This window comes from Pituophis catenifer, unplaced genomic scaffold, assembly GCF_029215685.1.
Source record: "Pituophis catenifer annectens isolate HBS135680 unplaced genomic scaffold, rPitCat1.0.hap2 SCAF_6, whole genome shotgun sequence".
Lineage (NCBI taxonomy): Eukaryota > Metazoa > Chordata > Lepidosauria > Squamata > Colubridae > Pituophis > Pituophis catenifer.
Window position 1 is genome coordinate 49812135 of NW_027256886.1, and position 17122 is coordinate 49829256.

Genomic DNA, 17122 nt, shown 5'->3' on the forward strand with positions numbered 1-17122 from the left:
AAGAGAGCGAACCAAAGAGTGATTGCAGAGTGCTTTTAATTTAAGAACAGGTGGGGTTAGATTAGAAAACATGCTTTTTCCATTTTTTTTCTCTTTAGAAAACTAGAGCTATTGAATGCAGCACTCTTCTTAAAAATTAAAATAATGTCTTCGTTTTCATTTGCTTGGCATTATAAATGTTTACATTCTAGAGCAACAATGTGAGCAGGAATCATTTAAGTTAGTTTTGTATATCTCTCTGTCTCTCTCTGTGTTTGTGTGTGTGCGTGTAGGAAAATGTCCTTCCTAAATTTACACCCTAATTCAAAATTATTTTCCATGTGTATGAATACATTGATAATGGCCAGTTGAAGAAGAAACCTTCTCAGTTATAAAATAACATATTATCAATAAAGAAGCTCTTTCCCTTCCATCATAACTAAAACTTTATGTGTGTGTTGCAAATAGACTGAGTGTATTTATACCTCAGGACAATTACAATAGTATTTAAAATACTATTTTAAACGAAGGTTATTATGCAGTATAGTTGACAAAAACAATTGAAGGGATTCTTCTTTTCCTTAGTTAATTAGAATACACCATTTGAAAGAGCAGAATAGTGAAATGTAATAACTTTTTGAAGTAAATTCTCTTCAAAAGCATAAAGAAGGGTATAGTCAAAATGTCTAATAAAACAGTGTTCCTCAGTTATTTATATTATTTGAATATGTAGTAATAATCTACAATATTAAATAGTGTAGACTAAATTTAGGTTAAAATAGTACAGTTTAAAATGACACATAAGCTGGTGTTTTTATAGCCATCAGTTATAGTTATTCTAGCTGATTTAGTAAGATAGATGTATAGGGAGACATAAAAAGGCAGATGTCAGTACTAACAAAATAAAAAAATGTAGAAATCTTGTATATACAAAATCACTTCAGCTGTACTACCTTAGAAGAGAGGAATAGTAAACTTGTTTTCTCCTTTTTGTATTATAGACTTCTATGAAGTCATTCCCCTTTATTTCATGATAGTGTCTTAGATGTGGTTTAAAAGAGAATTTCACACTATTCTCTTTGTTTAATGTGACAGTGTGCGAAAGTGATCTTTATTCGTTCAAAAAACTCTGCATGTAGTCTATGTTTAGGGTCTTTTAATGTGTTTGTCTGTGATTTTTAAATGCTAAACATGTAAACAGATAAATTGTCAATGTTAATTCTGTATCCTGTCACACAACTGATCTTTCTTTCCTGCCATTTCTTTCCTTTTTATCTTTTTCTGTGCATTCATGTTGCAGTTGATAAAATTACGTGAAGAGGTGAGTATTTTGTTGCCTCGCTTTTTCTTTAAAGCTAGCTTTTCATATCTGAATAAATCTTTTTGGTCACTTGCAGAGAAATCTGCAGAATGCATGCATTATATATCTATATATCTATATTTATCTCTATCTATATCTCCTTAAAAATGTTCTAGCACTATGTGACTCTTTTCTTTAATAATCATACATTTCATCAGAATCCCTAGGTCATACTTTTAAAATTACAATTCTTTAATAGCACTAAGAAAAAAGATAATTTAAAGGATCTGTAAAAAAAAAAACCCGCTAGTATTTGATATGTGTTTGAACACCATGTTGAAATCAGATCCTGTAATGATATCTGCACAACAGAAGATACTGTAACAGTAGGGGGAAAAAAACCTCTGCTTGAAAGGTACAAGCAATACCTCATTGTGTAGATCTACCGGCATACAAAACAATATGAAAATATTGCATGCACGTATACTGAACTCTGGATGTATGCTCAGTTGTGCCTCCTATATTTATTATTTATTTGTGCATATGCTGTAGTGAATGCAAATTAGGGTCCTTTTTCATTCCAGGAAATGACCAGAAGAGATAACAGTACTTCAGAAGTAATATCAAATCATCAAATGATTATTTCTTGACATTTTCTAGAGTACTTTTTCTTTTTTTAGATTTGTCCTTGATTTTATTTTTTGCTTTCACAATTCTCTCCCCCCCCTCTCTGTCTCTCTCTGTGTGTTTGTGTGTGTGAAGAGAGAGTTTAAATAAAATTTTTACTCCTAGAATTTGGTATAGTAGAAGTTGCTAGGGAACCAGTTTTTTGAGATAGTGGCATAATAACACCTTTCAGTTCTTGGCAAAGAGAGACAGAACAACAAACTGTGCTTGTTTATTCTTGTGGTATTTGGTGGATGACCTCTGTTATAAACTGCATGTATTTCAAAAAGGTGAGACAGAGAGGGGATGATGCTTGTTCATTGAGAAAAACTGGAGAATAACCAAATGAAGTACAGTACAGAAAAATTATTACTATATAGATTTCCTTAATAAATCAAGATTTTTTCATCAATAGTTTGAATTTCCTGCATCCATGTGAATTATAGATAGTATTTTTCATTATATCTATCATATTCTATCCTTATTAATTAGCATCATCATCATATATGCTTATTTATACAGAATAATGTAATGAAAGTTCAGACTTGTACTAAAAAACATAGAATTCAGTTTTAATGGTAATAACAAGCACAAAGGAGTCAAATATAAAATAGAAAGGAAGGGAGGGGATGCTAATAGAAAAGCAAATAGTTTCTCAACATACATTTAAGGTTTATTTTAAATTAGAAAGGTCTGAGTGAGTAATATAGTATTCCAACTAATATAATGTAGTAAGCCAAAGAGTTATTTTCTTTAAAACCATAATAAACAAGACTGGGAACTTTATGTTTTATTCAGTCATTTTATAAATTCTATATCAATATAATTCACTGAGTTCTCAAATTGTATACTAAATACATTCTTAACTCTTGAGATAAATAAATTTAATATTGGATGTTTGTAAAGAAAAAAGTACAGTTGAAGAATTTGAGGACACTAATATATTTAACTTGGTAAACTTTAATTGCTGACTTGTTTCCAGAATATATTGGAATAAATAATTGGAGATTATTCATAATGTAGTTAATTAAATATTAATGATAATACTCATAGAGTATTCCTAATTAGACATATATTAAGAGACTTATCAAAACAGACTAATTTTTCAGGAATTCCAATAAAATGCAACCTTAATTATTTAATTTTTTTGAGGGTCTACCAAGTATGTTGCATGGATTAAATTTTATTCCTGTTTGCTTAATATGCATATATAATCATTTACATTTTTAATAGAGAAACATTTTAGGAATCATAAGAAGTCTATGGCTGAAAAAGGGATTTCAAGTCAAAATTAAAGAGCAGAAGTTTCACTGCTGCAATTTTTAATTATGTTTTTGGCTCAAGGATAAGCTGTAAAGATTTTTTTTTTTTTACACAGAGTAAAATGTACATTGAAGTCCAAATGATGGCTAGTGCAGTGATGTTTTAAATTAATCAAATAATTAGACATATAGGCATTCTAAATTACAGCTCTCCTAAGGAAGTATTATCTTAAAAGCAATTGTGTACTTTTTCATATTGCTATTAATAAAATGTTCCATTTTCCTTTTATTATAAGGCTTCCTTCAAACACATGCCATACTGTATACAGAATTTTGTAGAGGCTACATTGCTTGATTTTTTTCAACCCTCTGAAATTACGGTTTGAATACAGTCCATGTGGAGTTTCTAAATCTCTAGATGTAGCCCTGTCACTTTGCAAAACTTCTTCATCTAGCTCGATAGTGAAGCTCTTTAGAAGCTAAAAAGCAGTCGGAACAACCTCACATTATTTCTTATACAAAAGATTAAGAATAATGTGGGAGAATAGATTTGGTGCCGTTAGAAAAGGAATGGAAAATACCCACTGCTGATGAAGTCCATAGCTTTATGACCGTACGTAACATCATTTCTGTAATAAACATACAGTAGTTTAATGCAATAATGGTATTAATAGTAATAATTCAGTTATAAAGTGGAATTAAATGAAAAAGCAATACCGAATAACAAAATATGAGATTCTTCTGTGCTCTTGTTTAGAAAAACAGCGTAGATGACTGCTAACAGGAAAGCTAAGATTCCTTTTGAACATTTTATAAATTTGCTTTTGTCAGTTTTCACTACATCTATTATTCTTGTAATGATATTTATCATTTAATGTTTATATAGTGCATATTAAAATATTTTAGAAATAATTTTCAGTTTCAAACACTTTAGCGATATTCATATAGTTGAACTGACAGTGTTTAATCATTGCAAGCATTTTGCACTGAGCATAGGTGTATTATCTGCAATTCACTTACATTTCATTTTTAAGAGTAGTGATGTTTTTCAAATTTCTCGTCTTCTTGAAAAAAATGTCTAGCATTTATGCAGCTTCGATTTTCACTTTTGCATAGATTGAGGATCATTTTACAGTAGATATTATTTAAAGAAAATTTGTATTAAAATATTAAAAATGTAAACTCTTCCCACAAATGAATAAAATATTTGATATATTTATGACATATAATATTATGATACATAGAATCAATTATTATGAGGTGCTGTTTTTGTTTGAAGTTATTTAATAATTTGTTAAATTATTTCTTTGTTTTAAAATTCCCCAGGGTACACTGCCTTAATTTCTTCTATTGTGATTAAATTATATTATAAAATATTATAAAATGTGTATTTCTTTCTTCTCTTCCTTCGTCCCGTCTCTTGCTCATCCCAATATTTTAATTTTTGCCATTTCTCTTAACCTATACACTATGAATTAGACAACTCTATTAATTATTATAGACTGTTATTTTAGCTTTCCTGACCTTCACATTGGACTCTCTCTCTGCTGATCTAAATGCATTGTTTTAATGATTTCTTTAAAAAAAATCAAGGAAAGCTTTGATGTGGCTTTAGCTGCCTCCATCGTCTGGCCACATCTCAGAGATGTGTCACCTGTGCCAGGAGGGAATAGGGAAATCACGTTTTGAATGGTAATGATAACATACTAATCACTTCCTTTCTTTGAAGATAGAAGCGAGATATTCTGTCAGCATCCCTGGCTGCTGGAGCTTGGAGGCACTGGTCTAGGTGTATTAGCTTAAGTGTGCATGTCAATACAGCTTGCATCTCCCAAGATCCATAGGGGCTCATTAGAGCAAGGTAGATCATTTCGGCAGACAGCCACTCAGATAATATGGATAGCACCTACTTTTTAATATTATTATTAGAAAGCATTTCTTCAATTTTTAAATGACATCTGTCAACAAGGCAAAGTTCCAGGAGTTGAGAGGTTGTGTGTGGGTTTTTGGTTTTTTTTTTTTTGGCCCATGTAGCTAATTCTTTTTTTTTTTTTTTCAGAGTAAAAAAGAGTGACTTAGAAATGTATGCCTGAACTTAGTGGGTAAATGTTGATAAATTGATTAGAAGCACTTCAGAAGCAATATATATTTAAATAAAGTAATATTTTAAAGAAAAATCGGTAGCAATAGTCTTTTTATCTGGGGCTCATCCCAGATCATAAAGTTAAAATTATCAGAATTCTGCAGAGTAATTTAATCTTTTAGACTTAGTAAAAATTGTTCTACATATATTAATATGTAATATTCAATTTATTATATTGCGTCAGTCATTTATTCTTGGCCTTTTACTGCACAGCATAGTCCTGTAAAATATATACACAAAAGAATTCTACCTTTCCATGTGCATACCATGGATTGCTCAAATAAAAGCTTGTCATCCAAAAGCAGGATTTGCTTCAATAAATTATTTCTAGTGAAACAAAGATATGCACTTACAGTAAAACTACAGGGATTCATTAAAATATTATTTTAGCTTTGGTCATATAATGTCTTGTTTTTATTCAGTAGCTTGTACAAATAAGCAAATATTCCCTTTGTATTATGCAAGTATAATATTATAAAAGCATAATTATAAATGATTACATTTCTAATTCTTTCCAACCAGTGCTGTTCTTAAGCTCATACTTTCCTCTTAAAATTTAAAATAAAAACCAGTAACGTATGCAGGGGCAAAGAGGTTTTGGGGGGGGGGGAATTAGAGCTGGATTCTTGAATTTTCTTTCCTGTTTTCCTTTTAGAGGGCACATCTGCTCGATAACACAGAGAGGCTGGAAAGGTCATCTCGGAGACTAGAGGCTGGATACCAAATAGCAGTGGAAACTGGTAAGAATTCTGAGAGTGAGCAAATTGTCTTGCTTATGCACAGCAGTCTTCACAACACATGACATTTCAGGGAAACTTCAAAGGCAAAGCAGAGACAGCAGCCCGAGATGTGGTTTACATATTGGGGAGACAATTGGGAGCTTATTTGCGCTTATCTTTTTTCAAGTTAAAAGGCATGACATCTACTGAAAACAGTTCCTGAGGTTTAAAAGTCTACATCTGAAAAGAGATGGAATACTTTGTCTAAATTCTACATTTGTCTTAATATACAGTAACATTTTGTCAGTTTACCCACCTGCAATGATTGTTAATATATACCATGGACTACAGTTGTTTTGCTCCTATACTTTCAGTTATTATATGAAATTAATATTTTTAGGAATGAAAGCTACATAATGAATTTTAAAAATTTACTGTTTTAACATTTATAGTATAGGGTATTTTGCTGCTTTTATATAGCAATGAACAAGAGTTATGGAAGGATTACTATTGTTATTACTATTGCTATGTCTTTAGTCAGTAACTTTAAAACATTTTCTGTTTTATGAGCAGTTTTTAAATTGATATACAAAACTTAAACATACGAATCGTTTTTATTCATCTTGGACAGTTCTACATAGTATGTGTATTATGATTTTAAAAGTTAATCCAATTATAGGCATCTAAATTTTCTCCAAATTTCTGAGGTATAACCCATCAAGCAAATTCCATTCTGATTTCATTCTAAAGAGGCCCAAATGAAATTCTGCTTATGGTTGCTTTTTCAATACATAACTTGTGTTGGATTTTGATGTACCATAACATTCATCTTGTTTTCTGTAGGTTTATCATAGGAAGTTATCAAATGTGTTTGATAACCAACATATTTTTCTTATACTTCCCCCCAATGCAGGCTATTAGAACAGAACATTGCTTCCTTATCTATATATATAGATTGTTTTTGTGTTATTTTGTATTATGGTAAGAGCCTTTTCTGCATCAATTTTAATAACCAATGGTAATTTATTTTGGTGAGAGTATGCTTTCGGTGGGTTTTGGGTTTTGGTTTTTGCTAATAAAAATGAAATAAGAACATTACTGAATGATTTTTAAATTTTATCCAATGAGATGGGAGTTATTTTGAAGCACTATAATAGTTTCAATAAGCAAATATGCAGTTAAGTTTAAACACTGCTATCTGTCCCATGCAAGTACTGAGTTTTTATTTTAATGGACATTTTGGAATTTCTTTACATGTCTGTTTAATTACTCCCCTAAATGTAAGTTTGGTCTTTGAGTTGATCAGGATTCAGAAGATGGTTTTATAAGTATACATTTGCAAATTCAGTATTACCACAAAAAAAAAAAGTACCGCCTACATGCCAGTTCATAATAAAACACTTAGAAATAAATTACTACCCACTGTCTAAAATTTATTTAGTGTAAGGCATACAGTGTCAGAGAAATCTAGAAATGCTAGACACAATGCAGTCCTGATAGCCTAGATTGCTAGTTAATTCAGCGCTTGCGCACCTATCCTTGCTGTACCACAAGGGGCAGACTAGTTTTACACCATCTGACTAGTGGCACGCTGGTTGCTTCTGGGCTCCTCTACCAGTCTCACCTTGCCTCGTGTCATGTTGCCTCGTGTCCAGCCAGGTCCAGCGCCGACTTCTGTTCTCCCACACACACAAACTACATTTTTCCCGCTGGTGGTACCCATTTATCTATTTGTAATATTGCATACTTTCAAACTGCTGGGTGGGTAAGAGCCAGGGAATGAGCAATGGGAGCTCACTTCATCTTGCAGAGCCAGGCTTGAACCATCGGAGTGGAGACCATTTCTGGCCAGCAGTTCCAGCATTATTAAGCCACTGCACCATCACGTCCCCTTCATAAGAGATAAATTACTTTTAGTAGAAAGCAAGCCTTATCCTAAAGCTTTCTTTGGAATCTGACACCTTCTGTCCTACTGTTATTAAAAAGGAAATTTGTCAGTAGTGTAACAGAACTGAGTGATTAACTGAGTTAACACAAGACTGCAGTTCATATTTACTAAGATCTTGCCTAACAAGAAGTTCATCTCCTGAATGAATATCAAGGTACAATCTTTTTAAAATGTACCTTGATATTCATAGAGGACAAACTCTAGTCTAGACAAATAAAATGTGCATTTCTAACATGATTTTCTATTCTCTAGAAAAATAAAAACCATAGTATTTTATAAACACCCATAGCCCTTCAACTGGCCTTCAGAAATAAGTAAAATAAAGGTATGCATAAAATGAAAGGAAAATATCATGATATAATTTATGGCCATATTTTTTAAATTAAGTACTTTAAACAAATATAAAGATGCCAACCCAAATAAGCAGCCAACAATCTTTACCATACATACATAATTCCTGCACAATTCTCAATTTTATATATAACCCTCAGGAGTTATTAAAAAAACCTGAATCTGGTTTTGTAAACCATTACCATGGAACTGGTATAGGATGAAGGTGACTTTTTGTATAATTGATTAACATGTATTAGCAATAGCAATAGCACTTAGACTATAATGATTATAGTGGCTTTTCTAAAACAAAATTATATAACAATAGGGAAAATATTTCCAAATCACTACTTATACCATAGTTGTCCAAACTTTTGGCTCGCCTGGACCTCATTGAGTAAAAATAAATTGTCTTAGGCCACATATAAAATATATAATATAGTTCATGTATATAAATAAAAAACTAATTATTTTTTAATATTTTTATTATCTTGTGAGGCTATCCAGGGGCATACACAACCTGTGGGTGATGGGTTGTATGAGCCTGGTTTACACAATGGAATTACCTTATCATCTATTTTGTTGAACTCTCCAGCAAATGTTGTGTCAAGCTCTTGGACAGTGGACTCTTAACAAAAAATAATTCCAGGCAGGAATCTTACAAAGCCTTCTTAACAAGATTTATTAAAGTAAACCAAAGCTCAGCAAGTAAACTATTCTCTATCCTGAATAACTGAGGTTTAATTCATTTTTGCTATCAAGGCAATGACTATTTGACAGTAACATATGGTTGGATTTTATTTTCATATTTTTGTGGGTGGGAGTGACTTTTTTGTCTTTTCTACTGAGAAGTAACAACCTAGATGTACATATAAAAGAGTATGCTATATATCTTCTCTGTAGACATATTTGAGTTACTGTTTCAGATGTTCTTCAGTGACTAGTTCTTTTAAGTCAAGATTTTGAAGAAAGTGGCTTGTTTTAATAATGTTTTATTCTTGCTTAGAGGTGAAGCTCACAGAGCCCCAGCCTAAGGGCAGACTTGTATATTCTCTCTTACTTGTGTCTTTGCATCCAGGTTAGTCAAGATCATTCAGATATTTCATCTCTTTAATCAATATTGGAATGCTGAAATGTTATAACCATTCATTAAATTTGCATAATGCATACATTCAACTCTTTATTGGATATAACATCAAATGTGAAATATAGTTATTGTAAATCTTCTTAGATTATGCTTTTCAGAATTTAGTGGAATGTATTTTATTAACTTTGCAAGAGCACTAAAAGTCCTTTAATTCTACTGAATGTAATTAAAAGGGAAAACTCAAACTAACATAAATATGATTATTAATAAACATTCTTATTTCTTACATTGTATGTTTTAATGTATATTTTATGTGTTCACTCTTATCACTTGTGTATTGGATAAACAACACGAAAAATCGAAGGAAGGAAAGAAGGAAGGAAGGAAGGAAGGGAGGGAAGAAGGGAGGGAGGGAGGGAGGGTGGGTAATAGTTGACTGCATGATTGATGTCAGCCCTTTGGGTAGTCTGTATCAGAAGCACCGACTATGGATTCTAACACTATCTTTATTGTAAGGTCTCGCAAATCTGAGAGTAAATCTCTCCCCTCTCACCTTAGGGAGGGTCCCTTCCGAGATGTTTGCCATGGGCCATTTCTTCTGTGAATTAAACTGCCTCTTATCTAACTTTTGCTTAATCTGCAATTCTTCCTCGTTCTGCCTCTCAAGAATATTACCATAGACCATTATAGGAAAGAAGGAAATGAGATAAACAAATAAATAAAAATATTTGCAAAAATCATTTGCTACATCTGACCTGTTTTACCTAGCCATGCTTTACCTTTCTAGCCACCTGCACATTGATACATTATCTTCTACTGTTATACTCTCACTTTCTGAGAATTTAGAAAGAAGAATATATACCAACTTATACAGCAATTGCATGCTGTAAATATAAATATAATGCACCATTATAAAAGCAGCAAAGTACAATGTGCTCTTCTAATTCAGTAGTTTCCTCTGTACAAATACAGTATCACTCTGCATAGGGGAAGTTATTAAATGTTCCCTGCATCAGCATCAAGGGTAGGGCTTTCTACTGAATACTCTTTTGTATGTGATGAAGTAATACTATAAAGGTACTGAGGAGTTTCAAAAGGACTCTGAAAGAGGTTCTTGAAATAGTAGGAGGGAATTTTAGCTCTCTTGTACTGTATATCCAGACCAAGTTCTATGTTTAACATTTGGCATAGCTCTGTCAAGGCAAGCAATATTAAAAATGGGGCAGAGGAGTCATGGAAAGGTCTTCAACAATGGTTTTTTTCCAAGATGAAATAAATTTACCAGTGAAAGTGAGCTGAGCCAGTAATTCACCAAGAAGTTATCTCAACAAAAAATTCATGATGAGCAGCTATGAGGGGAACTGTAGTTCCAGCTCAAGGAGGATATTTGGGATAAAGTAAGTAAAATTCTAATGATTTCTGACTGAATGGCTTCCAGTGTAATGAATCAATAATGTTCTATAGAAAATACCAAAATGAAAAAAAATCAGCACATAAAAGACCTTAGTGGCAGAGAATGATATTCAAGAATATAACAAGGAAAATATGTTAAAATAATATAATATAATAAAACATGATTTCATCTACCCAGAGTTTGATTTCAGTTTATTGGCCTTTATCCATTCCATTGTTGAGTAATTGCTCATATAGATAAATATAGATTAAAATCAGTATGTTGTTGACATTTATTTACAAAGCAAGGTGGCCATTAACACAATAAGTGTAATGAATTTGCTTTGTTTGGAACTAATAAAGATTGGAATAGTAGAATTAGATCTCCTGATTCCATACATAATGACATCCAGCCAAACATCACAATCATTTTGACTTCATCTTTCTCCTAAAATAATTAATCTATTTGGATGACCAAAATGTTTTCATTGAAATAAAATCAGTTCATTTTATCTAAAATTCCCAGCAATTTATGTACTACTACCTACTACCTTTGGAAGAATATGACATTTTACAAAATAATTGTATTATTCTTTTGGTAAGAAGAGCAGACAAGTTTTTCTTTTAAGACATTTAGCACTAATCTTCATCCCTGCACATCTATCTAGCTAGTTTCATTCAACTTGTTATTACAAGTTAACATGAACATGGGTCATGAATACATATGGTTTATTAAGTTCATATTCTCAAGCACACCTACTAAATTCATTCCATATAACCATATTAGTTGGTTGCTATGGATATATCTACAGGAACATTATCAAAATTGTGTCAAGTTCGAGTATTCATATGAATACTCCATTCTGCAGATTCCCACTAGGATCTGATTTCATAAACTTTGTGAGCTATAAAAAAAAACCTGCAGTATTATTATTTAAGAATAACAAAAATAGTGCTTTCTCATTTTCTCTGCCACAAAATAAACTCAGGAATGTAGTACCATCATAAGAATGTGGTCAATGTTTCGGCTATTGTCTTACTTGGTTTATAGCCTTCAGTTTCTCATAGAAGATAAAGCTAATTTGTCTCTATAGTGCCAGATAAGTTGCTTTGGGATGGTGATGGTTCAGTTTTCATACATTTACAGATTAACAGAGTTGGAAGGGACCATGTAGGTTATCTAGTCCATCCCCCCACTCAAGCAGGAGACCCTACACCATTTCTGACAAATGGCATCCAATCTCTTCGTGAAAGTATCAAGTGATGAAGCTCCCACAACTTCTGAAGGCAAGCTGTTCCATTGGTTGATTGTTTTCACTGTCAGAAAATTTATCCTTATTTCCAGCTTAAATCTTTCCTTGCTCAGTTTCCATCGATTATTCCCTGTCTGGCCTTCAGGTGCTTTGGAAAATAGCTTGACCCCTTCCTCTCTGTTGCATCCCCTCAAATATTGGAAGACTGCTATCATGTCTTCTTTGGTCCTTCTCTTCACTAGACTAGCCATGCCCAATTCCTATAACTGTTCTTCATATGTTTTAGTCTTCAGTCCCCTAATCATCCTGGTTGCTCTTCTCTGCACTTTTTCTAGAGTCTCAACATCTTTTTTATAGTGTGGTGACCAAAACTGGATGCAGTACTCTAGGTGTGGTCTTACTAGGGCTTTATAGAGTGGTATTAGTACCTCACTTGATCTTGATTGTATCCTTCTGTTAATGCAATTTAGGATTGCGTTGGCTGTTTTGGCTGCCACTGCACACTCCTGGTTCATATTTAGCTGGTTGTCCGATAAGACCCCAAGATTCCTCTCACAGTCACTGCTATTAAGCTTGGTTTCACCCAGTCTATATGTGTACTTTTGGTTTTTCTTGCCTAAGTGTAAGACTTTACATTTCTCTACATTTAATTTCATTTTGTTAGATAGGGCCCAGTGTTCAAGTCTGTCAAGATCCATCTGAACCTTGAGCCTATCTTTTAGGGTGTTAGCTATTCCTTCCAGCTTAGTATCATCTGCAAATTTAGTAAGTTCTCTTTCTATTCCCTCATCTAAATCGTTTATGAAGATATTGAAAAGTACTGGGCCTAAGACAGAACCTTGTGGTACCCCACTGCTTACTTCCCTCCATGTAGGCTTAGATCAATTAAGGACTACTCGTTGAGTACGGTTTGTCAGCCAGTTGCGAATCCATCTGGTAGTGATGCTATCTATCCCACTTTTTTCTAGCTTACGAAGAAGTAGGTTGTGGTCTACTTTGTACATTTCTAGAAACAGATCCTATGAATTGTCTTATATCCAAAATAACTATCTAAATTTCATTGGTAAATGAAATTACTATGTTAATTGTTGCTAACAGAATAGTCCTTGGTTTGAGATAACTCATATTTTATTGAATATAAAATAATAAAGTCCAAATAGAGATCTGCAGAAATTTCACACAAATAATGTTTTTATATCCATTCATTCATTCATTCATTCATTCATTCATTCAATTTGTAGGGTTGTGATTCTGAGTAGTGAACGGTATTAAAAAAAATTAAAATAATTCCATTCACAAATTTAAAAAAAAAATAGCAGCCAATGAAACTATCACAATTAACCATACCAGTTGAAAATATCCAGAGCCAATAATATTTTTTGTACTGAAGGTAAGACATGGAAGGATGGGGAGGGGTAGAATCCCTATTTTTTCTAATACAACGATGAAGATTTTCAATATAATGTTTGTGTAAAATATATTTATTTTGCGGTTTCAACTGTTATTATTGATAAAACATCATAACCAATTAAGAAATAAATTAGTCACAAAGTACTGAAACTGTACAATGTATATCTGTGCCCTAAAATAACAGGTGAAAGTTTGGCCTCCAAAATGGACCTTAAAGGCCATTGAAAATTATTAAGAAAAAGCCAATTCCAAGTTCCTGCTAGCTGAATTGCTTTAGGTAATATGGTCCAAAGCAGTTAAAGATGTTCAGATCATTACCATCATGTTACATTTGGTCTAAATATAAATCAGTAAAGTAAAATTTTTCAGTAAGTGATATAAGTGGTTGAACAGAACCTGAAGCTCTATTTGCTACTATTTGATGTCAGCAAGACAGGTATAGAAGCAGTCTTGTTCTTTTTCTTCTCAAAAGACATATAATTATATCAATTTCATTCAGTAATTTTTGCAGGCTCAAGCTATTGTTAAGCTAATATAATTTGAAAGCCTGTGAAATACACTGACAACATTGGTTCTATGCTCAGGAATATGCAACAAATCTAATACCAGGTATATATCAATGTCTTTTCAGAATATAATGTAAATCACTAATCATGCTGTAACAAAATTTGGGTTTTTATCTGTTGGTTAATTTTTAATGAATTGCATGTGTATATATGTAAATATAGGCCTTTTGAGATTAGGTTAGTTCTGGTATTTGTTTAAATGCTAAAAGAATATTTTTCTACTCATTCCCTTTAGATTCATAGACGCATAATTTCACATTTTACATTCCATTTCTCAGATTTCTTTCAAAACAAAGGTATACATTTTGAGGCAAACTGTTATTTGTTCTTTTTTCTTCTTAATATGATGAAAAAACAAATAAACACTTTGCAATATGAGTTAGTAATGAGATACAGTATATATTGCAGTCATATGCCCAAATGCCTTAAATTAAGTCATGCTTCAATGGGATCTATTTTGAGTAATTATTTAAAGCATTATATTATTGACTATAATTCAGGTATTGCAGATATTAAAAATAATATCCATTTGGTAATAACAATGTAAAGATATATGCCCATATATGAATGCTTCAAGTCTTTCACTTTAATTCATTCACTTATGCATTTATTTAGATAATGCCAGAAATCATGTTAGGTAAGGACATTATCTTCAAAATATATTGTCAATCTGGATCCTCATTAGGGCCTTATTTTAAAACTGAAAGTATGCAATATTTATTTGAGTATACACATGGACGCGTATGCCCGCACAAATACACACATGTGGCTCATCTCACTGCATTATTTATTTATTTATGCAACTGACACCAATAGACTATGTGAGTAAACAGTGATATACCAAATCCTGATGAACTAATATTTGGGATCACATTTTAACAGATTTGTTTTACCACGCTGAAAGAAAAGCATTGACCAAACTGATCACTTTAAATACCCATCTGTGTTTTAATGGGATTCCTTCCATGTATATTCCTCTTCTAAAAAGGGTTTCAATTCATATGATGTTTATGTTTTTGGAAATTTAGCTGTAAGAATATTCAGGATGCTGTAATCCAGTGACATGATATATGCAGGATGTTGTTAATACTTTTAACATTCTGACATGTTAAAAGTATTAACAACATCAACATAACCCAAATTATATTGGTCATATTGCTTTGCTACATTTATTAAACTTTTAAAACTATATAGAGTAAGAAACTACTTTTAACGCTAAGATAAGAAGTAGGCATAGCATACATTGAAAGAATCAAATGACTGGTAACCATATCTTGTTTTTGGATATGCTCTTGTACATTTAACATAGGTATTTTCTATAGTTTCTCAATGGTTAGCCATGTTATCAAATATTAAAATCTAACTGGAACAGAAATGTTTCTCCCCTTGTCACTTCTGACATCAGATTTGTACATATTATTTTTTCTTGAAACTAGTAAGGCCAAAGTGTAATTGACTATTGTGTACTGATAATAGTGGGTGTATTTTATGGTAATAGTTTCACCATTTCCAGATATGTGCATTCACATGGGAAGCAAACCTTTAAGTGATACATATTGATTTGACACACAAGCTTATTAAAGAACAACATTGCTTACATGTTGTGTTGTACTTTCTAACTTTCCTTTATAGAAAATCTGTCAAATTGAATTCTCAACCATTTTAGGCTTTAAAAAAAAACTATTAAGAAATAAATCTAATCTATTATTTTGAGTCTAGTGATTTTTTTCTATAATATGAGCCTTCAATATTTTTATATATTTAAGGTGCTTTTTAAAAACTTCTTTATATATGGGTAAGAAATATAACCCATTATACAGAATTGTTGAACCTTGAGATCTAATATTGACCTCAGTCAGTATTAACTTTTCAGATCAATAAATACTGATATTGACCTCAAAGAAAAGTCAATGTGTATGTATTAGTTTGTAAAGTATAACTGCAAAGAAATGTTACACATTTTGTTCTTCATTATCTTCCTTTTAAAACTCCTACATTACCACCTAGATGATAGAACATCAGAACATTTGCATCCAATTTAAGAAAAGTTAAAGAAGGATTATTATGGAATAATAGATGAAAAATGTTTTCCATATTCTGAAAATAATATTAAACATAGTATGGAATGGGGCTTTTCTAATAATAAATCTTGAGTTTAATTAAATATTTTTTTAAAAAAAAGAACAACACAAAGATTTAAAGGAGATGAAAGGAGATTTGTATTTTCAGATTTATAAGATTCTGTTAAAGTAACCTTACAATAAAGTAGAATTGGCTCATCTGGTCGTGTTTCCTGTCTGGTCTACCTGGGAAGGCTGAAAGTAATTTTCCATCCTCTCCTTTATAGCCTGAGAACTTTGGGAGAAGGGGGGAATACCTTTCTGATCCTCTTTCTCCAGTCATTATGCCACTGGAAGTTATGGCCTTTCTTACCAGACCATTCCCTAGGCAGCATTTCTTCCCTCACCTCCAAAGTTATTCCCACATACCATTAAAGAAACAAAAATTAAAACCAACCAAGCAATCAATAAAAAAAAATGTAATAATTATTGTAAAATAAAGAAGTAAGGATCCCTTCAAATCAAGCTGAAATCTTGGTGATTCAATCAATGTAGTTTCTCGATAGCAATATAATGTTTAGAAATGTTTGCCACTGGTTTCTTCAATAGTACCTTTTCAACTTTCCAATATAACCTAGTAAGGAATTCCCCTTAAAAATAATCAGAAATCTATCTGCCATATTCTGTATACAAGTCAATATTATTCAAGGCAGCCCTGCATAAAAAGTTTTACTATAATTCAGCCTAAATTAAGAAACAAAAGGGCACCAGATAGCTCTTTTCTGTTGCATTTTTGTTGTTTAGCACTAAAAGCTGTTTATCTGAGAGTTTCAGCATTTCTGAAATTTTTAAGGATAATGCAAAAACTCTGGGAGAAGTTTCTGTTACTTCCTACAAATGCTTGAATTGTAGTTTGAGACCACCTTACAGTCTTCCATGGAATTAGATTGATGGTGAGCCCCTTTCCAAGTGACATTGTGTGATGACAGGTTCTCCAGGGATTGGTA

At 32.1% G+C, this 17122-nt stretch overlaps 1 protein-coding gene across 3 annotated transcripts in view; it reads left to right on the forward strand.

Moving 5' to 3' along the window:
* VTI1A (vesicle transport through interaction with t-SNAREs 1A) overlaps positions 1–17122 on the forward strand; it is a 283339-nt gene that overhangs the window by 69817 nt on the left and 196400 nt on the right. For all 3 annotated transcript variants that reach the window (XM_070945215.1, XM_070945213.1, XM_070945214.1), the window contains exon 5: positions 6006–6090. In XM_070945215.1, coding sequence (XP_070801316.1) covers positions 6006–6090 — 85 coding nt within the window. The remainder of the gene's footprint in view (positions 1–6005; positions 6091–17122) is intronic.